Source organism: Artemia franciscana, chromosome 12 (assembly GCF_032884065.1).
Source record: "Artemia franciscana chromosome 12, ASM3288406v1, whole genome shotgun sequence".
NCBI classification, from domain to species: domain Eukaryota; kingdom Metazoa; phylum Arthropoda; class Branchiopoda; order Anostraca; family Artemiidae; genus Artemia; species Artemia franciscana.
Genome location: NC_088874.1, coordinates 17,069,612 through 17,095,736, shown reverse-complemented (window position 1 = coordinate 17,095,736; position 26,125 = coordinate 17,069,612). Strand labels below are relative to the sequence as shown.

The following is a 26,125-nucleotide window of genomic DNA, read 5'->3' as shown; positions in this document are numbered from 1 at the left end:
TTTCCCCATGATTTCGGCTTTGTGTGCAATACTTTACTGAAGGCTCCTGACTATTTCTCATTTCTAGGTTTCTTCATTGCATTGAAATAATTTATGAAAATTTCACACTCTATTAACAAGCAGCTGATTATACCAGCTTGTCATTTTGGTCTCTTGGGGGTATTATCGGCGATCTGAAACGATTCTTTCTGGCAACCGACTTGTAAAAATTTCAGGTAGCTGAAAATATTCTAGGGGACTGTTAGAAAACAGGAAAATAAATCGAAAAATGGTTCCAATCATCTTACAGGTTATTGTCTTCTGCTCATGATAGTACCGATTTTGTTCTAAAAGCAATATCCTTTATCGAGTACACTTGCGAAAAAGACCTAGACATTTTCTAAGATTTCTAAGCAATTAGAGAAAATAGAGCAAAATCCTTTCAAACATTTTGTAGCATCTTCAAGAAGCTATGGCCTGATATTAAAAGCGGCATCTTCCGCCAATGAATACTTGAGTACTTTTTAAAAATAAATTTTCAATTTAACATGGGATTTTCGAGTTCCATCAGTTCACTTATTCACGGCCTTAAAAAGTATCCGCTAAAGGCATTGACAGTTTATTAGGAGAAGCCAATACAATAGGGGTGTCTAGGGGACGAATGCAAAAATCTCTCATCTTACGAACTTTGTTTGGACCGCCTAAGGCTGAAATAAAAAAAAATGAAAGGGAGTTACGAACGCTCGGAGGTAATAAAGACAGGGTGAAGGGGAGATTTTGTACAATAGAACTAGCATGGTTAATGAGATCAATAGCTATTTTAATTGGGGACGGATTGCGTCCACTAAAAGGAAGATCACGAATACTAGAGTTTTTACTACAACGGATTTTTGTCTTAATGCACTATTGTTTTGAATCACTTGGACAAAGACCCTTTACACTGTATTTGGTACTTACGTATTATATCGACCACACTGTTGTTCTTGATCTGTTGTAACACTGGTTTCTCTGTGTGCACTCGGAGATGATTAGCTTAGCCTAAGTGAGAGAAACTTCTATGCAGGTATATTTTAATTAAATATTAAATATATAGAGTTGGTTAGGTTAGAAGCTAAATTTAATACATTCTGGGCGGTCTGCTTTCCATAATTCTCTGCTGTAGTTTCCAATATTTTGTTATTAAAGAGCTATATTTTCATCATATTTTGATATAGATCATTACGATTAACCTAACTTCACTTCTTGAGCTTAGTCAATATCATACGCAAGTACCCTGTTTTTATAATAACAGATAGGATTTTCCTACTTGTCTACCAATATTTCAAATAAAAGATTTGCTTCAACAAAATGCCTTTTAATCTCTTTTCAAGGAAATGAATATTCTCCTTTTTTTCTTTTTTTTTATAGAAAAACTGACTTCTTAAAAGAATGGTGACTAATACGAGAATTTGCGGGACAGGCTTTTGAACAGCTCGAAAGCATACATAGTTCAATGTGGGCATTCTAGATATATCTGATGATCTGACCATATCTCCTATCAGTGTCACACCCAGAATTTTTTTTTTTTTGGGGGGGGGGTCCAAAAGGTTTTTTTTTTTGGGGGGGGGGGTAACAAAAACTTTTAAAAACGCATAAAATATCTGTTAATGTTCATTTTTGTTACATTTTTACTACTCGGACAAAAATCTCAGGGGGGGGGGGGTTCAAACCCCCTAGATATGGTCTTGTCTCCTACAATTCCTTATATCTCGTAGATGGATTATCAATACGAGCATCTTCATCATGTCAACTAATCTTTCCAGGCTAGACATATTTGATGACTTATGCTTCCTGAGATTTATTAACTCCCAAATGACTCTCAATATTTTTGGCTGCTCTCCTAAACACAAAGGGTACCTGCCCTAATGTCCTTTTTTTAATCTCTTCAATGTTGGCAAACAAAAAGTAACTCAGTCTACGATTCGGATTAATTCCGATGAGAGTAGGAACATTGTACGGATGAAAACTTTCGCTAATGATCCTTGAATTTTCGAATAATGCTAAGGTTAAATGAAATTGCTTGGCCTGATCAAGAGGATAAAATTAAAGGTAGCAACCAAGGTAAATTTTTGGCAGTCACTCATAGTTTAGACGGGTTTCAAGTTGAGAACAATTGAGGGGTTACCCCTGACAACTAAACACAATCTTTACTTTGTCACATACTCAACGCAGATTTTAATAAGCCTTTGAAAAATATCACGAAATCGCTTTAAAGTATTGTTTCCCAACCAATTTGGGGCTATGCTCCACCCAGGCATTTCTAAAATCCGATTGACCCCCCCCCCCTTTTTTGATACTTCAATTTTGTTATTCAGAGTATTACATGTATTATCCAGAAGGAACCAGAAGGTTGTCCTAAGGCATATTTTATGCCAATGAAAAATATCGCGCATAAAAAACACTTTTTATACAATACATAAGGTTATTCCAATACTATCATGTACATTTTTAGCTGTTTTTATGCAGATGAATCTGACGTTATTTACGTGAAAAATCTGTTTTTTTATTATTAAGGCTCTAAAATATGACAGAATAAAAAACGACGGAATATATATTTATGGAATAATATAAAATATAATTTAAATATTTAGAATTTTTAATGAAGTGTTTGAACTTAGAGTTTGATATATGATTAGAATTTTTATATGGGGTCAAAGATTGAATATATTTTTAGAGAATGTAGAAACAGTAGAATATTATTTATGAATTTTTAGATTATAGACTTTAGATTTGAAGCCATTTTTTAATGATTGTTTGAAATTTATTTTAAATTATTAGAATTTATTTTATATGTTGAAGGGGATACGATTCGCCTGGATTGTGAAATATGAGATTTTTTTTTTTTTTAAGATTGTTGTAGCTACCCAATAGCGCAAGGCCCAGCGAGACTAGAATGTGTTGAAATGTGATGTATTAAAAAAGAAAAGAAATTATGTATGTTTAAAAAAAAAATTATTTATGTAAATGTAGTGAAAAGCGTTTTAATGTATCTTAAGAAAAGTGAAAGTATTTTAAACTAAAAAAATGTATATGCATTGTAAATTTGTATTTTAATGCTATATGTTATAGGCCAGCCCCTTGCCGCTGTGGGTAACTAGAACGAGAATTTTGAAATTATTGTATGGTAAACTAACGGATGGAGAATCGTAATAATAGGGAAATTATTAAAATAATTGTTTTTAGGAAAAGGGTATATAAAATGTACTAGGAGAGAAAAAATTATGTATATGAGGAATTATAAAAATGAAAAGCTATGGAATGTCTATGGAAGTAAGAGGTAAGATAGATAGGTAGTAAAGTAAATGAAATAACAGTGAAGTAGGGATGAATGATATTAGAAATAATCAGGGAATCTTAGGTCAAAAAAAGAAAGAAACAGGAGTGATTTTTATTATATTTTCAGGAGTACGAAAAGACAAAAAGAATAACCGGTTTGATTCTATCCATTACATGAAGTATCACCTACCCATCACCAAGAAAACGAAAAAAAAGAGGAAATGAGGAAAGGAGGGCCAAACACCACTGGATACAAGACAGAAAAGAAGAAGAATTCAAAATATGTGTTAGAAAAGGATTTTGTATATTTTCAATATTATAGTCTATTTTTGAACAATAAAAAAGGGTTCTAAAGTAAAATCAGCAAAAGGGTGCACGTCTTGCCTGATACTACCAAAATGTTGCTCTGCCGGTGGGTCGTACACTTCACTTTGAGAAGCTCTAAAGTATTACTGCTTAGAATTTGACCTTTGTCGAATGGTTTTATATCTAACTTAGTTATATAATTGATTTATTTGAAAACATGTTTACGAGTACAATCAAGCAATTTGTGGTAAGAAGCTGTAAGTAAGGAAGAAATCGGTTCAATAGTAACCGAAACTTTGAAAAAACCGAATTTTCATAGCAATAGATGCACCAGAGGAATTGGCATTAAAAGTTGATTCCAAATGTATAAAATCCAGTAATTTATCGCTACCCATCAAAAGTTACAAGCTTGAGAAAATTGGTCTAATTTTGAAAAAAGGAATCTTGGTATCCACGAAGATTTGATGGGTTTTGAAGAAAACTACAATATCACATTCTTCATATCAGAGAATAGCACTAATTGCTTTCAAGCATTTTTCTAGGAATATTTAGCGTTTTTTATTTTCTGCCCGAAGAAAGATCAAGGATGTGTTTTTTTTTTCCGGGGGTAATCGTAACCAATAGTCTAAAGGATCTGCAGAGGGTTCATACAAATGGGAATAAAAAGTTTTAGGGCTCTTTTTAAGTGACCTAAGAGATTGGAGGGCAAATAGCCATCATCCCATGTCCATTTGTTTCATGGAATTACCATGAAACCAGTTTTTATCAAACACATTGGAAATAAGGAGAAGGCTCGTTCAAGAAATGTTACAAATTCTAAGTGATGTGAATTACCTTGGAGCATCACGTTTTAACAATGAAATGCTAAGTCTCGTTGTTCAAATTTCATGAAAATGGCTGTTCTATTCTGGGGGGACTGGCCGCTTGTATTCCAGGGGTAATGGCCGCTTAAAGGCCTTATGGGGATACTACTAAGGAACAGAAATTGTTAGTTATGTGTGGGGGGTTGCCGTCTCCTCAATACCTCGGCCTTTACGCTAAGGTTCGACTTTTTGTCCCGATTCTCTAAGAACAACTCCTGTTGCGCACGGGCCTTTTACTTAGAATAATAAGGATATTTAAATGTTCTAAAAAAAGAAAACTTTGGCGTAAAGAGCGAGGTATTGAGGATAGGGCAACCATCCTCATTTAAGTAAGAATTTCTGTTCGTTTGCAGTTTTCACATTGCTCCTTACTTTCAGTTGAAAAGGAAACTTGTTTTTTATTTAATTATGCAGAAGAAGCTAATGCCAAAGTAAGATTTTCAAATAGGAAAAAGCCTTATATCCCAGAAGGGTTTCCGTTCCATTTCATTGACGATTAAGTTACGACATGAAAATTTACGAGGACTCGTAACAACCATGGAAACTGAAACAAATGGATATCTCCTGACTCACGTTCAAGGCGAAACTTTTAAGGATGCAGTTTCAAATCTAAAGATTAATAGGTTGAAACTTCCTTATCCTTACATCATTATTTACTAATAGTTCTTCCCAAGACAATCCATAATGGGAGCAGCCCACCACAACAATAATTTACCCAACATCAGTTTGCTGCAACGACATTCTATTATTAACTCGAACGCTACACAAACTTTACAAATTATGTGCTTGCATTTGTGCGAAAGCATTAAGAGAGTACATAATACTTAAGTACTCGATACATAATACTTAAAATAATCAGAAGTCGCATAAGAAACGGTTCCTGTAAAATAAACATAAAGAACAGTTTTAAAATCTTGAACCAGAAAATACTCTATGTATGATCGAAGGGACTTTCACCCTTATTTGCTTCCCCTAGTTTACACAAAAATATGAATTTTTTCTTCTTCTTTTTTTTTGTCGCAACACTCCAAAAATGGATCATTTAACCTACTAACATTTTGATTTTTTTTATAATCACAATGCTTCAAGCATAAAAGGGCTTGAAATCACAATAAAAAGGCCTACTAACAAAATTTAAAACTACTAACATTTTGATTTTTTTTTTTAACCTACTAATTTGACTACAAAATTTAACCTACTAACATTTTGATTTTTTTTTTTTAATCACAATGCTTCAAGCATAAAAGAGCTTGAAAGGGCAAGCATAAAAGGGCTTAATATTTAAAAACCTATTAAATTATTAGTCTCAGTTTTTGAAAAGTATTTGGCTAAATTAATACTTTTAATTACCGACTGGCTATATTTGTGCTATTTTAGAACACCTATAGGAAATCACATATAAGCCATCCTTATATTTTTCGTAATTTCGTTCCTTTTATCTTTCAAAGTTCTCTTCATATTCATCTGAAATATCTAGCTTATTATAAATCTGAAAACATCAAGTTAAGAAAAGAAAAACTATCCTCACAAGAATTAACGGGCAACGTTAAAACTTAGTGAGACTTAAATTGAAAAAAAAATCTACTGAAAGTAAGGAGCAACATTAAAACCTAAACTAACAGAAATTATTACGTGTATGAAGGGGATTGCCCCTCCTCAAAACCTCGCTTTTCACACTAGAGTTCATTAGTACTTGAAAAAAAGCTTCTTATTGTTCCGGTTAAACGACTCTTGTGTTTCAGAAGTCCTTCTTAAAGAATTGGGACCAAATTCAACTTTAGTGTGAAGAGCGAGGCCTTGAGGTGGGGGCAATCCCCTTTACACACGTAATATTTTCTGTTCGTTTTAAGTTTTAATGTCGCTCCTTACTTTCAGCTGAAAACAAATTGTATTTTAATTTAATTTCTGATTGTTTTTAATTAATGCAGGGAAATCTGGCCCCACCCTAACGGAGAAATCCCCCCCATAGATATATCCTCTAGACGATTCGATCCCGGTGAAAATTTACCCCGGACAATTACCTTTAACAACTCCAAGCGTAAAATTCAGATGGAAAATAGAAAGCAACATATTTAAAAGAATTTTTTATAGGAACTCTTGTAGATTCCCCCATCGTTTGATTTCTCATGACAAGTTCATCCCCTGGAAACCTCCCTCTTCATAGAAAATTCTCCCGTAGAAAATATCCATCAAAAATTCGCTGCTACGCCCGAAAATGTATGCATACTTCACAATAACAAATACAATGTGTAAAAAATGGGCAAATTTATTTCTCCTGGTGCTGCAAAGGCCTTATGTTCCATCTAAAGCTTTAGTTATTGTAGTTATTGGGCCTTTCACCTATGACGAGCAAAATGGCTCATCAATTTATTGATCGGAACCAATTTTGATCGGACGACTTTGGCAAAAAATGGGTGGGAGACGGGGCATGTTGCCCCCAAATCTTTTTGGTCATTTGAAAAGGGCATTAGAGCTTTTAATTTTTCTCCGAATGAGCCCTCTCACGATATTCTGGGACCACTGGGTCGATACAATCACCCCTGGAAAAAAAGATAAAAAAAACAAATAAACATGCATCCGTGATCTTTCTTCTGGCAAAAAATATAAAATTCTACATTTTTGCTTAGAAGAGCTTGAAACCACAACAGTGGGGTTTTCTGATACGCTGAATCTGATGGTGTGATTTTCATTAAGACTATAATACTTTTAGGGTGTGTTTCTCCCTTTATTCAAAATCAGGTAAATTTTATCAGGCTCGCTGCCTTTAATCTACATTAATGAATCTTGTGTATTTAAAAACAGCATAATAGGCCGATTCTTTTGATATATCTATTGGAATCAAAATTCCATTTTTAGAGTTTCGGCTACTATTGAGCTGGGTCGGTCCTCACTTACAGTTCGGTACCACAAACTGTTTGAAAAAGATTATCCCAAACTTCAAAGATAGATGGGCTTCATATTTTAAAGCGAATTAAATTGTTAGTCTCAGTTTTTTGAAAACCATTTGTTTAAAAGAATACTTTTAATTACCAACTGGCTATATTTGTGGTCTTTTAGAACACCTACAGGAAATCCCATATAAGCCATTCTTATATTTTACGTATGAAAACAAGAAAGGAAATAATAAATGAAAAGACAAAAATCAAATAGGTGAAAAAAAAGGATTTTGTCAGCCAGTAGCAAAATATTAAAAACAAACAAATATTTCGACAAGGACCTCCGCCGAGTCGTCCTCAGTGCTCAAAAAATAAAAAAAGGAGAAAGAAAAAAAAAACAAAGAAGAAACAACAACAAAATCTAACCTTCTTAAGTGAACTGTACGAGAGGAAAAAAGACACTGAATCAAACAACAAAAACCAGCTTGAAATCAATGAAAGAGAAGTTACCAATTAGATTGAATAAATATCCTTTGCCTTGCAACAGATTTCGCCTGTCTACAATTTCGGTTTTCATTAGATATGCGGACAGGTTGCCTTAAATAAGACTGGAAGAAAATATTCATAGAGTATTTTAATATTAAATTGTTATAAATTGGGCTTAAGAAAATACCTCCCGTGTCTCTATTTATAGCCAAATTTCTATTTATATGTTTTTTTTTATTTCAATTACCTCTTTAAAAGATTGCGGTAGGCCATTTACGGTAGATATTAAAGTTGCCTCTTCAAAAAGAACTAAATGGTCATTTTCGTATATATGCTGGGCCGGAGCTGAATCAAAGTTGTCTTTTTTATTTTCATATCTCAGGAACCTATCTATCGAAATTTTGTGTTCATGCAATCGTTTCCCTAGTTGTTGATGGGTCCTGCCAATGTAAAATTTTCCACATGAACATGGGACTCTGTAAACACCACTACCTAGTATGGGGTCCGTTTAAGTTAAATCTAAAAATTTAAATTTTTCAAATTTTTTAAAATTTGAAAAATTTTTTAATCTTAAAAAACATAATCTCTCTGTTTCTTTCAAAGCTGAACAAAAATATGAACATTTTTTCAACTCGAGAAAGGATAAAACGAACCCCATACTAGGTAGTAGTGTCTACAGGTCTTAGTTGGATGTGTTCTACATAATCCATCCGTCTAACCTAAAAAATGCCTTGCCTGGCACAAGAATAAGCCATTTATCCCAATTTTTGTTAGGAAGAATGTAAGTTTACTTTTTCTTCCGGAATAATAGCTTTTGTAGCTAGGAAATATATAACATTCAAGAGCCATCTAATAATAGCAAACAAGGAGGTTTAATCTTGGTTCCAATTTACTTGCTATTGCTGTATCTATCCAGGATAGATAGGACACTGGCCCATGTGAAAAATATATACAGGGAACAAATAAGGAGCTTTATTTCCTTAAATTTTCTCACTAGTAAAGGGGATAACAATTAAGAGGAATAAGATGTCTAGACCAATTATATACTAAAGGCCAATTATATACTATTTATATATAAAGGTCAATTATAAATTATGTACCAATTATATACTAATTATATACTATTGATGAAACAAAACTATATGTCAATGGAAACATAAGTTTTGAGCTTTACTTTGACTCTAAGTGGAAATTATGCTAATTATGGTAAAAAAAAAAATAGTCGTTTCCATGGATATGATAAACTGTAAAAGGAAAAAAAAAACCACAATCATCTCGGTAAAAAGATGCTGTAGTACAGTAACTGTACTGAATTAAAATTAGCAATATCTAATGTTTATTCTATGAACTTAACCATATCTCAGCGGTCTTAAATAGAAAGATATACTGTCGTATAAAGGTTCTTCAACAGTCACAAAGTACATCATGACCCCCTCCATGCTTCTATTATTAATCTTGTAATATTTCAATCTTTCAAAAGATCTAGAATTTTTTTTTGCTTTTAGGGCATTAAGAAATAATAACGTTTTTCTTAAATTTTATTTACTTAACTTTCGAAGCTTAATGTCGTCTGTGTTTGTGTTAGAAATTAAGGGATCTGACACCTTACATGATTGCCCTTACTCCTCCTTTTTATAAACTTTTCTAGTTTTAATGGCCTAACCATTTAGAATTGATTTGGTTATTTTGCAATAGCTTATAGAGTTTGGATAAGAGATCCGAATATACGACAGAAAGGTAAAAACCGAAGCCTACTTTCCCAAAAATATTAGAAAAACCATTTGACTTGTCTTATTATATTCAGGAGATGTAAGTATTCAACTGTAATGCAACTTACATTTCAAAAAGTGGGAATTTTGGTTTTTGATTAAGAAATTTCTTTTTAAAGTTCAGGAAAGGACAGTCTCTAAAAATTTTCTAGAATATCTACCAGAAAAGGCTAAAAATCAGTTCAAATGATTGCTAGAGTAATTTGAAAGCGTTGGGAGTTCCTTGTGGTGCTAACCATTTTGAATGAAAACAGTACCGACACACGGGACGTAAAATTTCATTGTCTTTTCGACCAAATTCCATTGTCAAACCACATATTCTCAGTTGCTCTCAAAAGTGGCTAGTCTTCCTGCCGAATAAACTAATGGGCCCTTAGTCTTTGAAATAGTAAACCAACTCTAAGTTTCCCACAATTATTTTAAGGTGTCGAAAAAGTTTTTCTGGGGACGGTAAATGGCAAATTTAAAATTTAAGAATGAGCATAGTTTTGCATATGCAAAATTTCAAACCATGACGGCCAGAAATCGCTTCTTGACAATGAATAAATAAAAAAAGTTTGTTCAATTAAAGTAAACAACAACCTAAAAACTTAAAACGAACAGAATTTATACCATATATAAGGGAAATTGCCCCTTCCTCGACCATTACTCTTTACACTGAAGTCATAAAGTTCTTTGAAATACTTTTCAATCAAATTTAACAGCTCATGTGTTTGAGAAGTCTTTCTTTAAGAATTTTGACAACAAATCAACCTTTTGGTAAAGAGCAGGGGCTGAGGAAGGGGTGGCCCAGTTGCTCCTTACTCCCAATTGACAAAAATAGTTTTCCCGTTTAATTTCTGACCGTTCTTCAACTCATGCCAGGAAATCCCCCTTCTTCCACCCCACTGCAAAATTTACCCTCAAAAATTCTCCCCAAAAAATATTTGTGTATTTTCTAGTAACAAGTACTATATGTGTAGAATTGGCAATTTGTATGACTTGTAGTCCTTTCTCCAGTGAATTTGGTGGGGGGGACATTTCATCCCCAAAGGCACAGTTATTAAACCTTTTAACTGTGCTAAATCAAAAGACTCTCTCAAAACTTTTAAACAATGTCCTTGGGGGGAAGGGGTGTGGGAGTTGGATAGTTGCCCTCAAGTCTTCTTGGTCATGTAAGAAAGACACTAGACTTTTGGAACTTTGGTTCATTTTTGACTTCCATATGAGTCCTCTTCTGATACTCTAGGATTATTGGTTTGATACGATCACCTCTGGGAAAAACCAAAGAAAAAAAGAAAAAGACGAATCTTTCATTTTCCTTCTGGAAAAAATACTAAATTCCATATTTTTGTGCATAGGAGCTTGAAATCTCAACAGCAGGGTTTTCTAATAGGCTGTGTATGATCATGTGATTTCAATTAAGATCTTTGAGTTTTTATGGGTCTTCTCCCCCTTTTGGGAAAATCAAGGAATTTTCTCGGGCTCGTAGCTTTTGATTGGTAAAACTTAATGAGTGTTGTATAATTGGAATCAGCGTAAAAAGACTACTTTTGATTTATCTATTGTTATCAAATTTTTTTTTTTTTAATTTTCAGTTACTACAGAGCCGAGTACCTCCTTACTTACAGTTCGTTACTGTGGACCGTCTGAAACCTAAATAAAACCTAAATGCACGAATAGTGAGCACAATAAATAATGAAGGTGAACATGAAACGAGTATGAATTACCACCAATGGGAGCCGTGTTGCCGCCCCAGAGACTACACAAAAAGCAAAATAATATACGAACTCCACGGAACACTAAATTAGATTGCTTAAACTAAAAGCTACTAATTGCCCTAGAGCCTCCACGCTCCGATCAAATGAGCTCTTTCACTAGTTGATTTACTTTAACCACCTATTTTTAAGTCGAATCTTTCTATACGGAGGGAATGAGAAGAAAAATGTTAATTTAGTAATATTCACATGGCTTTCAAAGCCGTACAGTATTCTATGTGTGAAGGCGGAGTAGAGCAGGTGTTGGACAAACTGTTTGCCAACTTGTTGGCCTGAAATCAATTGGATTAAATATCCTTACACGAATTTGATTTTAATAAAGTGTAACATGCCCCTCTTTCCCCTCTACAATTTATCTATGACGAATGGGCTAATTGGATATAATTTCTTGCCCTTGGGACGCTATTTATTACGTTTCGCAGAGGCACGAATTTTTAGGAGACTCTAATTGTTCTGATTAAAATAGCTTTGTTGTAAATTTTATCCGAGACCATTTGTGGCTAAGATGGCTACTAAGGGAAAACGAGGTGTCGAAATGCCCCATCGAAGAGCAGCTTACCCACCAAACAGTTTCTGCTCTTGAAAAAATGATAGTCAGTACTAATCATCGTCAGTTCCAAATAATAGGCAGTACTATTACAATCGCATTCGTTTTTAGTAAAGAAAGATTTGTCTCCAAAGTAGTATCGACAATAGTAGAAGGTCGTGAAAAAGCTCGTTCGAGCGTAATTTATGGGCTATGATGGGTGATTAAGGACCGAAATTGATTTAAGGCCACTCTTCACTAACCTGTGTCCTCCCGAATCAAGCCAGAGTCCCAAATGGCAACAAATCAAATTTTCAAGGCAGATATACTAAAGCGAAACGGTCTATAGGTTCCAGAAAATTTGACTTTTGGGACAGCTTGACAATTAGACCAAGATTTGGAGCGCAAAACTATGAAAATAATCTATCTACAACAGAGAATTCATATTAAATTTGGATAGTAAAGTAGATTACACCTTTTTCAAATCAGAGTTGCGCCGAAATACTTAGTTTGTATGATGGAAGGGCTTAAAGTGACACCACCTTGCCGTTGTCGGTTCAAGCTCCAATACTCCAAGTATCATTTTCCTTTCCTCTCTTCGACAAATAATTACTTAAATGTTTCCGAGCTAACTAGTTACAACTGTGAGCTTCCTGGTGCAATTGTATAATAAAGAAGTACGAAATTTAAAAATGGTAAATATTGAACATGCCAACCACTGGCGTGATTTCTTCAGACTCCTAAGGGGGGAGGGTAGAGCCGATTTATACAAAGTCAAGTGAAAATGACAGCGGAAAATGAAAAACGAGCCATATAGTAAATAAAAGCAAAGGTATACTAAAGAAAACTGATCTCTTTATGTAGATACTTTAATTATACAGGCCTGTCTTGGTTTTTACAAGATTTTTGATGATGCTGAATTTCAGCAGGAGTGCGTTCAGGGGAGATGGGTTAGGTGCCCCCTGCCCCATAGCAAATTATGTCCCTAATGCCAACCTTGTTTTTCATTTTTTTTTCACTATGCATTTTCAATAGGCAGGGTTCTATGTCCCTCCGATCTAAGGGCTGTAAGTAGTCATTTTGGGACTCCCTGACTTGCGGAGGCAAGGGGGTGTATATTCAAAATAGATCTTAGGCAGTTCCCAAGTCCCAGTCTCAAGCTTGGAAAAAGGAGGAGGGTTGGTCGGAGGGTTAGTAGCCTGCCACCGTAAAACCGATTACTCAAGAAAAAGCAGCAGAATCATTGAATGTCTCTAAAATTAAATTATAACCCTCTCACGTAAAAAAAAGCTAAGCATATGTTTTAAGAGCTGTATTTGATTTCTAATAGAAGCAGTTTAAAGGGGACTGAGGACTCAGAACTCAATATGATTAAAAGCACAAAAACTATGTCCCAGAGGGTGACCTGAAAAATGTATCTCCTGAGATTGGGGTCCAGTGAATACAACAAGCCCCAAAATATACAAAGAGCCCAATTTTCAAAAGAGCCTTAATTAATACAATTAATGCAAAACACTATACATTTTACCTTGTTGAAATTAGAGTCATATAAGGATTTCCCATTTGTGTGATTGTAGGACTGAATTTAGATAAAATAGGCCCTTAGGCCTGTTCAAAACCAAATTACCTATCCTAGTTTAGAAAATACAAGTGTGCTGCACTTCATTTGATTCATGATATTTCAATTTTTTTTATTTTTTTTTTTTAACGGTGTGTGCACTTCGTTGACCCTTTTTGGTAGAGAGTATTCATGCCGAATGTCAGTCTTCTCTGGTTAGCAATTCCTGCGCTTCATCCACGACCCTTTTGATTAATACAACATACACTCCATTTCGAATCCCCTTTAGTAAGATACATATATACCGTATTTGACCGCATTTGGCCCAAAAAACACAGGCTGCATTACTAAACCCCTTTGGCCAACTGTATAGCCTACACACTCCTTGTCGATTCCTACTCGGTCAAAGGTGAACAAGTTCCGTCTCTGACTGATCTTGGCAAGCATTGGGCACGCTTCATCTTCAATCCCCTTTAATTGACACTGCATACATTCTATCTCTGAGCCCCCTCGTTTCGATCTTCATTGGGAAACACTGAGCACACTCCAAGCCCTATTGGCCAGCAGTGTGTGTGTCTTGTCTCTGACCCCTTTGGTCAACAGGTGAAAAAACGTCTAACACCTCCTTTGGTAGAAACTGCATACGATTCATTACCAGCGTCTTTTGCTCAGCAGTGAATGCTACCCCCTCCCTTTAACCTCCTTTAGTCAACCGAGCTAGTGCTCTGTCTCTACCCTCCTTTGATCAGTAGTGTGAAAGCTCCATCACAGTCAACACTTGGTTTGAATCACAGAATAACTGTTCTAAACTAAAATTAACTTATAAATATTGTAAATGGTGGGCAACCGAAACATAAAAGCTCATTACCAAGACGCATTATTATTAAAATTTCCAGAAACAGTTCCTGACTCGTTTAATTCCCCCTCCCCTTCGCAAAACAGGCAAAACAGGTGCCAAAGTAACCAAACTGGTTCAATTATATGAAACAGGACACGCAAGGAGCCGAGTTCCCTAAGAGAGGTTTGACGTGACGTCGCACTATTGTTTGAAATGGTCATCCTGGGACTCTTTCCTCGTAAACAATTATGTTTAATTCCTCAAAAAAAGATACAACATACACTTACAGCATTTAAGTCGGACAAGGTAAAGGACCACCGTTATATCAGGCACTATAAAATATTTGACGCCGTAAACCTGAGCATAAAATCAAAACCCTCGCATAATAATACCCGGAGGATCGTGATTCAAAAGAGGTACAAACGTTCTCACGTTTATAAATTTGTTGGGGAGAGCAAGACTGAAGGACCAATATATATATATATATATATATATATATATATATATATATATATATATATATATATATATATATATATATATATATATATATATATATATATATATATATATATATATATATATATATATATATATTGCCAGACTCCAGCATGGCTCACGACAGGCTTCTATATATGGATTCTCATTGTCCCTTGTGTTCTAACCGCATACAGTTTGCTGTCTTTTCATATTGCAGTTTATTAAAAGATAACTGATTATTAAAGAACGTCCAATTTCTAACAATGATATCTACTAAGCTTCAAAGTTTTTTTTAAGGCTTTTGAATTCTTGTAATCCCTGGTTTTTTAATTTTAATTTTTATGGCACTTGGTATTAACCAAGTGACATATAGCGATCGCAAATACTGTCGGTCTGTCGGTCTGTCTGTCCCGGTTTTGCTACTTCAGGCACTTCCAGGCAATCTAGGACGATGAAACTTGGCAGGCATATCAAGGACCGGACCAGATTAAATTAGAAATGTCGTTTTCCCAATTTGACCATCTGGGGGGGGAGGGAGTGGGGGCCAGTTAATTCGGAAAAATTAGAAAAAATGAGGTCTTTTTAACTTACGAAGGTGTAATCGGATCTTAATGAAATTTGAAGTTTAGAAGGATATCGTGTCTCAGAGCTCTTATTTTCAATCCCGACTGGATCCGGTGACATTGGGGGGAATCAAGGGGAAAACCTAAAATCTTGGAAAACGCTTAGAGCGAAGGGATCGGGATGAAACTTAGTGGTAAAAATAAGCACAAGTCCTAGATACGTGATTGACATAAGTGGGACGGATCTGCTCTCTTTAGGGGAGTGGGGGAAGGGTTAATTCCAGATAATTAGAAAAATGAGGTATTTTTAACTTACGAAGGAGTGATCGGATATTAATGAAATTTGATTTTTGGAAGGACATCATGTCTTAGAGCTCTTATATTGAATCTCGACCTTATCCGATGAAGGGGGAGGGGGGAGGAGGGAACCTAAAATCTTGGAAAATGCTTAGAGTGGAGGGATCGGGATGAAACTTGGTGGGAAAATAAGCACAAGTCCTAGATACGGGATTAACATAACCGGAACGGATCTCCTCTCTTTAGGGGAGTTGGAGGGAAGAGGTTAATTCTAAAAAACTACAAAAAATGAGGTATTTTTAACTCGCGAAAGAGTGATCGTATCTTAATGGAATTTTGTATTTAGAAGGACCTCGAAATTCACATCTTTTATTTTTTATCCCGACCGGGTCCAGCGTCATTAGGGGGGGGGGGGGTGAAAATTTTTGAAAACGCTTGATGAGGAGAGATCAGGATAAAACTTGGTGGAAAGAATAACCACAAGTCCAAGATAGGTGACTGACACAACCGGACCTAATCCACTCTCCTTCTTGGAGTTTTAGGGGGGGGGGAGTAATTCGGAAAAATTAGAAAAATGAGGTATTTGTAACCTACGAACGGGTGACCAGATCTTAATGAAATTTGATATCTAGAAGGATCTTGTGCTTTAAAACTCTCATTTTAAATACCGACCAGATCCGGTGACATTGAAGGGAGTTGGAGGGGGAAGCCGGAATTTTCGGAAAACGTGAAATCGAGTTATCTTACGAATGGGTGATCGGATTTCAATGAAACTTGATATATAGAAGAATCTTATGTCTCAGATGCTCGATTTTCAATTTGAATCGGATCCGGGGACATAGAGGGTTGGAGGGGGGAAACAGAAATCTTGGAAACCGAAAATCTTGGAAAACGCTTAGAGTGGAGATATCGTGATGAAACTTGATGGGAAGAATAAGCACAAGTTGTAGATACGAGATTGACATAATTGGTACGGATCCGCTCTCTTTGGGGGAGCTGGGTGTTGTTAATTTGGAAAAATTAGAAAAATTGGGGTATTTTTAACTTAAGAACTGGTGACCGGATCTTAATGAAATTTGATATTTAGGAAGAACTTGTGTCTCAGAGCCCTTCTTCCAAATCCCGACCAGATCTGTTGACACTGGGGGGAGCTGGTGGGGGAAACCAGAAATCTTGGAAAATGCTTATAAATGTCGTAGACGTGACTGACGTAACCGGACTGGATCCACTCTCTTTGGGGGAGTTAGGTGGTGGGGTTCAGTGCTTTGGCGAGTTTGGTGCTTCTGGACGTGCTAGGACGATGAAAACTGGTAGGCGTGCCAGGGAGCTGTACAAATTGACTTGATAAAGCGTTTTCCCCGATTCGAACATCTGGGGGGCTGAAGGGAGAGGAAAAATTAGAAAATTTGAGTTTTTTTTTAACTTGCGAGTGGGTGATCGGATCTTAATGAATTTTGATATAGAAGGACCTCGTGACTCAGAGCTCTTATTTTAAATCCCGACCGGCATTAAGCCTCTGATTATCCTTTTAAAGCAATCAATTCATTCTTAGAATTTGCTAGAGCTCATACCATACCAGTTTTGTATTTTTTCTTTTTATTTTTTTTTTTACATGTTCCTTTTTTTAGTTTTGTTTTAGTTTTTTTTTTTTTTGGAAAAAACTTTTTTCCACAGTAAAGTTATAACTTTAATGGCAATGATCGTTTTAACAAAACCTTAACTGAAACTTTTGCTGTGTGGATCTTTCAGTTTAAAATAATGATAATGGTAATAACAATCAGCGAGCAGAATGCAGGAAAAAGGTGCTTCCCAGGACAAAATAATAGTGTCCTCTTTATTTTGCAAAGGTGGAGCCAAGGGTTTGAAAAGACTTTAACGAGCAACATAAAAACTAAAAACTAACAGAGATAACCCTAAAAATGAAAAGGATTACTGTCCCTTAAAAACACATTTTCATGCTACAGTTTACATTACACTTTACTGAAAATAATCCAATCCTGAAATGCCTGCTTTTGAAACAAACAAAATGTTTTCCTTTCCAGAAAACGCAAGATATATCTAAAAAGAAATAGCTGAAATAAAGTGAATCGTGACGTTTCCCAATATATTTAGAAATATAAAAGCTAGTGATTAACTGAAAATACAAATCTGACCTCCCTAAAAACAAAATGTCCTCTTAGCTTCAGAAAATTCCATATATAACCTACATAAAACAAAAGAGTAATTGACAAGAATCTTAATAATCTTTCAAAGATATTGGATCCATTATCTTTAATATTTAATTTTCGATTCTATAATTACAAAAAATCAGTAAGATTAGTTTTCAGTAAACCAGAAGTTTATAGAATTCTGGAGATAATTGGAAATAATACGATTCAGTTTATTTGGGCTGGTTTTGTAGACATATGTGATCTGCGAAGAAATATTTTTGTTCCTCTCAAGTTTCAACTTTACTCTTTACTTCCGTAGGAAAAAAAATTTTTCAAGTTGAGTGTTTACTCTTATTATTTTTCTTCAAATGTACATAATAACCTTAGGCAATGAAAGCATATAATTCAGCATGACTTTTCGTTACAATGGGGCTTTTGTTAAATAATTCTGTTACTATAGATTTTACTTCTTACCTCCCTTAAAATTTCCCACAAGATAAGTGAAATGGAGGACTAAAAACCCCTCTCAAAAAAGGACTTCGACAATAGAGGCTATAATAGTATCCTTGCTATGCTTCCTACCCTTTCTATTTCAGAAATTGCACCAAAAGGCTCTATTTTTGGTGTCATATAGCACTTCCCCATAAAGTTAATAAGATGAACTTACAAAAAGCACATAAGTAAAGGCAGAAACTTTAAGATAAGTCATTAACCTTCTCTCTTAAATCTTGTGGTAGCCTGCTAGCCATGGCAAAGGTATAAAAATAAAAAGAAGTTCCTGCTGGGCCTGCAGAAATGCGATATTCCTCGTTTTTCCAGAAAGAGGACTTAGAATCTTCGATAAAGAATTTTAGACCATGACAAACCAACTTGCCATCCTAGAATTTGCATTCTCCAGCATTTTAACCATGCATTTTTCACTTGGTTAATTGTTAATTGCTTAATGTTAATTGTTTTGCTACAATATTGTATTTATGTGTCATGAAGCTTCAATTTTTTTTTTGAGCACAGTATTCGATTAAGTTGTTTTCTACACTTTCGTTCCGTCTATTCAATCCTAAAAAAGACTTTTATCTACTTTAGGTTTTAGCAAAAGGTAGCAGATTTCAGGCCTGCGGGAGATGAATGTAATATATATTCCGTAATGTTGCAATTGCGGGTATTTTAAGGGTTACAAGTCTTTCTCTTTTCTTTTTTTTTCGTTATCTCAAGAAAACGCCAGAATGGACGCCTAGCTCATTAATATAGGATATTTCGTTAATTTTCGGACTTAACCCCTCTCATTTAGAACTTAGGGGAATTTGAAAAAACATCCCTGTGAATGTGTGCTGGACTCTTTTTACCCTCATTTTCATTTTTTGCGACCCTAATACCCTGAAGAAGACACTCCTTCATATGTATTATCACAAAATAATTGTTTTCGCTTTAGATCCCTTCCTCCGTACTTTAAGAGCAAATTTGTCCCATTCCGTCCTAGGGTAGCGATGCCGATTTTGGATACGGTAATATGATCATCTTTCTATATCTAATGATTATAAAAATCATTTTTGTCGCAATTTGTTCAAGGTCTAACTGTATTTTGACTGTACTAGAGGTTGCACCTGATGTTTTAATCCTGACTCTACATTGGATAGATATTTGATCAACAAAATAATGCATTGTTAAATTAAATTCGGATCTTGTTCACGATGTTCATTAGGCTTTATGAGGCCTTAGGCTTTTTATTTAACTCTTTAGCGTCAAAATTACGGCCCTGCAGAGCAAAATGGCGAAAAATATAATTTTGAACAACGTCAAAACAGTTCATTTGGGCAAAAGTTCTTTTAGTACTTAAAAAAAGAAAACATCAGTTAGAAGAAAACTAGAAACGTTAAATTTTTATTATTTTTAACCTATATGTGTTCAAACGTAATAATTGTCAAATGTATATGTACCAGAGAAGTGCATAAAAATAAAAAAAGAACATGAAAAGTTAAACAGATGAATTACTTACCGCTACGTTGTCAGTAAGTCCAATGAAAGGTAAACATCATAAAATATTAGGATTGAACTGGGTCTACTTAGGAAGTTCAGGGGCAACTAGTGGGTCCTATCCAAGAGTTCAGAGACATTTTAGGAAAAGTGATTTCGCATCGTCGCCGACAAAGCCTGTCTCCGTCAGGTCAAATCCAGAAGAGAGTGTTTTGAGCTTTGAATCTATATATTAGAGAGCTTTGAATCTATATATATATATATATATATATATATATATATATATATATATATATATATATATATATATATATATATATATATATATATATATATATATATATATATGTGTGTGTGTGTGTGTGTTTGCGCGTGTGTGTGTGTGCCAGCAATTGATCTGAAAATATTTCACCAGAGTCATCGTTTTGCAATCGGACACGCATATTTATAGTTAATTTCAATGTCTTTACGTGTGCCCATAAATTAGAATTTTTCAGGCAAGCATTCATTTCCTCCGTAGGGGTTGATCTAGGTATTATAGGTAATGATTGTCTGAAATCTCCCGCAAGCAATATTAATGTGCTGCCAAAGGGTTTCGAATTCCCTCGCAAATCTCGCAATGATTGCTCCAGAGCCTCGAGCGATTTTTTGTGGGACCATTGTGCACTCGTCCCAAGTAATAAGTTTGCGTTGCTGAAATACTTTACCATCCCAGATGATTTGGAAATATTGCAAGTGGGAGTTTCTGTAGAATGCAAATTCAGAGGCAATTTCAAAGCGGAATGAGCAGTTCTTCTACCAGGCAGCAACATTGCGGCTATTCCGGATGACGCAATTGCCAACGCTATGTCATTTTTTGATCGAATTGATGCCACAATCAATTTTATCACAAACGTTTTACCAGTACCTCCTGGCGCATATAAAAGAAGATTTCTCCAACGTTGTTATCTACACAATGCATCATTTTATCATATATGTCTTTTTGCTCAGACGTTAACTTAGAAATATTATTTTGTACATACGACAATAGATCACTCGTGTTGTAACTTTGTTCATGATCCAATTCTACACATGTCGAAACAGCAGCGTTACGATTAGGTCAAGGCATTCCCAAATCCTGAAGAGGTTTGTTTGCCATACATACGCACAAATCTTCAATAATAACCGAAGTGTAGTTATAAATTTGTGATGTAAAATCAAAGGTCATACCTGACGTCTCTAACCGTTTTCGAGTATATCCTCGGCCATTTTCAATTTATATTTCCCAAATAACTCTGTAGGAGCTAAGGGAGAGCAAGTTGTTAGTATGACTCCAAACAATGCACGAATTTGACTTGGAGTTGACGTTTCGCACGCGTCATTGATGCAGTTATCCCAGTGTTGGTCATTCTCCAATAAATTCAGAGCTTGGTATGCACTGCGGTAAGTGTCATGTATAGTTCCGTTTGCAGTTCTCAAATACTCAAAGGACTTCGAACCGAGTACATTCACCAAAAGCAGGCGTAGAAAGAAGCATTCATGTTGATTGGGATGAATGGTGTAGAGTCTTCCTATCGTGGTATCTTTGAAGATGGTAGGTTGGTCGTCGACTGACTTAGCCTGTTTTCGATGTTCAATTGATTTATTTTTAGCATTCCACGTGTAATACGAAGGCACTTCAGTATACAGTAGTTTTTTTTTGCAAAAGAATCATTTTGACATAACGAAAAGGAAAGCAGTTAACGTTGTATCCGGTTGATTCAGGGCTCATTGTTGCACGTTGGATTACGAAAAATAAACACGTTGTCCATTCTGTAAATGTACCGCTTAGTGAACAACAGCTGGACTTCGTTCATATTTCGGCAATGAAAGAATTCGCCAAACAGCTTCATTACTGCTGATGTATCTTCCAGCCAGATATTGTACGATTTCATCGATATCACTGATTTCGGACTGCAAGCTAAAAACTGCCAGGTCGCTGCCTTTGTTGACGTATTTACATATGTATTTGATTTTCTTTACGGAGTTACAGTATTCAACGTTTATGTGTGCATTAAATGTTTTTGATAATAAAGGTGAATATAGAACAACCCACTGGTTATCTACTTCGATGGTTGCCACTGCGTCGATAGTAGGAGCATTGTATCTACGCACATATTAGCCAGTAGGCATTTTTGTCAGCGGAAATAACAATTTTATACGTATCAGTAGGCATCAAATCGATTGCAGTTTTGAACAGGCACACTAAATCATAATTTTAGTGGAAGAAATGTTGCAATTGGGAAACGATAGTCCTTTCAACGTCGGGAGAAATTTCGCAACGTGCATTCAATTCAGAATTGCTATCACTACAGTTGTAAAAATTTATGATTCTCACCTGAGAATGGTAGAAGGGATCCTGCTCTGTGGTAAATTTGCCCTTTTACTTTGAAACTAGGCATAAATTGATCTTGATTTTCAATTTGGGCACCAAACGAGGTCATTTGGAAACATGAGTTATATTTTCTGATGTTTAATAAAAAAAAAACACTTGGATTCTGACGTAGTTCCAGTAAGCAAAGTTTTCAATGGCTCTGGCGGTGCAGCCAGTTGAGGAAGTTTAACTTTCCCTGAGGTGCAACACATTCCATTGCTTCACTATTAAATTTCAAGGCCTTGCAATAGGGACAAATTTTAGACATAGTCCCGATTTGAACACATCTACTCAAGCTATAATCATCCATTGGGCTGTCCCTGAATGCCATGCGATAATTTTCACGTTGTTCTTGTGATTCCTCGGCACACTTTCTTTTGGCATTATCTCTTTGAGCCGCGAGCCTGTTTTCACGTTGTTCTTGTGATTCCTCGGCATGCTTTCTTTTCTTACTTTCTCTTTTAGCCGCAAGCCTTTAGGCATTAACTCTTTGAGCAGCTTCCTCGGCTTTTTCTTCTGCCATTGTAGGATTTATACTCAAATTTCTCGCACAATTTGATTCCTCGGTTGTTTCTTCTGCCATTATAGGATTTATACTAAATATTATCTTTTAACGCAACCCTTATATACTTATAATGGCGTCATATACAAACATACAAAATACATTCATGAAATCATATTGCTCAATCCTTATAATGACGTCAGTCGTCAAACATACATACAACTTATCTATCTATCTATCTTATATATCTTTATCTATATATATATATAAACTAACTGTTGGGTTATATATCTATATATATCTATATATATATATATATATATAGATAAAAATAATAAATATAATAATAAATATAAGTGTTGGTGTTTATATATAAACACCAACACCTAGTTGGTGGGGGCGCTTCGCGCCCCTCCAAGTGCGTAAGTCGTTACGCACCATATTAGTTACGCGCCATTGTAGTTGTGTCCCTGTGTCTCACCCGTGAATATATATATATATATATATACTAGCTGTTGGGGTGGCGCACCCCAACACCTAGTTGGTGGGGGCGCTTCGCGCCCCCCCCCCCCCCCAAGCCCCCCCCGCGCGCGTAAGTCGTTACGCGCCATAATAGTTACGCGCCATTGTAGTTGTGTCCCTATGTCCCACCTGTGAATATAGATAGATATATATATTTATGGTTTTAACTACGTAAAACTTGCGAATATACAACATTCTTTGCTGTCCCATTGTCTTTGCATATAAATAGATTGTCAGGTTTACCGACTCTTGAACATGCAACATATAATGGTCCATGGGAAAACAATCTGTATTCAGATCTATACCTCATGATTCTAATGATTGCCCTTGAGCTTTGTTGATGGTGATTGCTAATCGACCATTCCCTGTCCCGGTGTCCCGGTCGTCATTTACATCCCCCTGTTTCCCCCGGTGTCCCCGTTGTAGTTGTGTCCCTGTGTCCCGGTCGTCATTTATATTCCCTGTGTCCCGGTCGTCATTTGTATCCCGGTGTCCCGGTCTGTATATACATTCGTTGTTTAGTTTTGTTTTTCTCCTTTATTTTTTTCCTTTTTTTTTCTTTTTTAGCTTATTTAGATTTTTTATTAGTTTTTAGTTTTTTTTTCTTTTTAGTTTTTTTGTCCCGGTCGTCATTTATATCCCCCTGTTTCCCCCGGTGTCCCCGTTGTAGTTGTGTCCCTGTGTCCCGGTCGTCATTTATATTCCCTGTGTCCCGGTCGTCATTTGTATCCCGGTGTACCGGTCTGTATATACATTCGTTTTTTAGTTTTGTTTTTCTCCTTTATTTTTTTCCTTTTTTTTTCTTTTTTAGTTTATTTAGATTTTTAGATTTTTTTGTTTTTTTATTAGTTTTTAGTTTTTTTTCCTTTTTAGTTTTTTTGTAGTTTTTACCTTCTTTTTAGTTTTGTTAATTTTTTTTTTTACTTATGTCCTGGTCGTCATTTATACTCCCTGTGTCCCGGTGCTTTGTTGATTGCTAATCGAACATTCCTTTTGTCCTGGTCGCTTTCTCTTTGAGTGTCGTCATTTATTTTTTTCTTTTTTAGTTCTTTTAGTTTTTACCTTTTTTAGTTTTTTTTAGTTTTTTAGATGAAAATTTTTTTTAGTTTTTTCCTTTTTTTCCTTTTTAGTTTTTTATTGGTTTTAACCTTTATGTTAGCTTATTTTTCAGTTTTTTCCTTTTTTTTTAGTTTTTTTTTATTTTTTATTTTTTTTAGTTTTTTACCTTTTTTTAGTTTTTTTAGTTTTTTTAGTTTTTTAGCTTTTTTTAGTTTTTTTAGTTTTTTTTAGTTTTTTTAGTTTTTTAGCTTTTTTACTTTTTTTATTAGTTTTTAGTTTTTTTGTAGTTTTTGCCTTTTTTTAGTTTTTTCAGTTTTTTTTTTTAGTTTTTTATTGGTTTTTACCTTTATTTTAGCTTATTTTTCAGTTTTTTCCTTTTTTTTAGTTTTTTTTAGTTTTTAGTTTTTTTAGTTTTTTACCTTTTTTTAGTTTTTTTAGTTTTTTTAGTTTTTTAGCTTTTTTATTTTTTTTATTAGTTTTTAGTTTTTTTTGTAGTTTTTGCCTTTTTTTTAGTTTTTTTAGTTTTTTAGCTTTTTTATTAGTTTTTAGTTTTTTTTTGTAGTTTTTGACTTTTTTTAGTTTTTTTAGTTTTTTAGCTTTTTTATTTTTTTTATTAGTTTTTAGTTTTTTTTGTAGTTTTTGCCTTTTTTTAGTTTTTTCAGTTTTGACGTCACCTGATCCAGTTTTTTCAGGTGACGTCACCTGATCCACGATCCACAGATCCACAGACAACTTATTTTTATATATATAGATAGTTTTTTTTTTTTACTTATGTCCTGGTCGTCATTTATACTCCCTGTGTCCCGGTGCTTTGTTGATTGCTAATCGAACATTCCTTTTGTCCTGGTCGCTTTCTCTTTGAGTGTCGTCATTTATTTTTTTCTTTTTTAGTTCTTTTAGTTTTTACCTTTTTTAGTTTTTTTTAGTTTTTTAGATGAAAATTTTTTTTAGTTTTTTCCTTTTTTTCTTTTTAGTTTTTTATTGGTTTTTACCTTTATTTTAACTTATTTTTCAGTTTTTTCCTTTTTTTTTAGTTTTTTTTATTTTTTATTTTTTTTAGTTTTTTACCTTTTTTTAGTTTTTTTAGTTTTTTTTAGTTTTTTTAGTTTTCTAGCTTTTTTACTTTTTTTATTAGTTTTTAGTTTTTTTTGTAGTTTTTGCCTTTGTTTAGTTTTTTCAGTTTTTTTTTTAGTTTTTTATTGGTTTTTACCTTTATTTTAGCTTATTTTTCAGTTTTTTCCTTTTTTTTTAGTTTTTTTTAGTTTTTAGTTTTTTTAGTTTTTTACCTTTTTTTAGTTTTTTTAGTTTTTTTAGTTTTTTAGCTTTTTTATTTTTTTTATTAGTTTTTAGTTTTTTTTGTAGTTTTTGCCTTTTTTTAGTTTTTTTAGTTTTTTAGCTTTTTTATTAGTTTTTAGTTTTTTTTGTAGTTTTTGCCTTTTTTTAGTTTTTTTTAGTTTTTTAGCTTTTTTATTTTTTTTATTAGTTTTTAGTTTTTTTTGTAGTTTTTGCCTTTTTTTAGTTTTTTCAGTTTTGACGTCACCTGATCCAGTTTTTTCAGGTGACGTCACCTGATCCATCCACAGATCCACAGACAACTTATTTTTATATATATAGAAGATTTATATATTTATATACGCGCCATATTAGTTACGCGCCATTGTAGTTGTGTCCCTGTGTCCCACTTGTGAATATAGATAGATTTATATATATATTTTTCGACTACGTAAAACTTGCGAATATACAACATTCTTTGCTGTCCCATTGTCTGTCTATGTAAATAGATTGTCAGGTTTACCAACTCTTGAACATGCAACATAATAATTGTCCATGGGAAAACAATTCGTATTCAGATCTATACAGCATTTTTCTAACGATTGCCCCTGAGCTTTGTTGATGGTGATTGCTAATCGAACATT

The 26,125-nt window shown here is 34.4% G+C and overlaps 1 protein-coding gene and 1 long non-coding RNA gene across 2 annotated transcripts in view; one reads left to right on the top strand and one right to left on the bottom strand.

Moving 5' to 3' along the window:
- LOC136033451 (RYamide receptor-like) overlaps positions 1-22,709 on the bottom strand; it is a 109,611-nt gene extending 86,902 nt beyond the window's left edge. The window contains exons 1-2 of the mRNA XM_065714200.1: positions 22,614-22,709; positions 14,561-14,630 (exon numbers count right to left, since the gene is read on the bottom strand). Of these exons, the coding sequence (XP_065570272.1) occupies positions 14,561-14,630; positions 22,614-22,709 (166 nt within the window). The remainder of the gene's footprint in view (positions 1-14,560; positions 14,631-22,613) is intronic.
- LOC136034193 (uncharacterized) lies at positions 1,941-3,663 on the top strand. Its single transcript, XR_010619132.1, has 2 exons — positions 1,941-2,079; positions 3,422-3,663. It is a non-coding gene; the product is annotated as an uncharacterized LOC136034193 (long non-coding RNA).
- Positions 22,710-26,125: the final 3,416 nt, after the last annotated feature.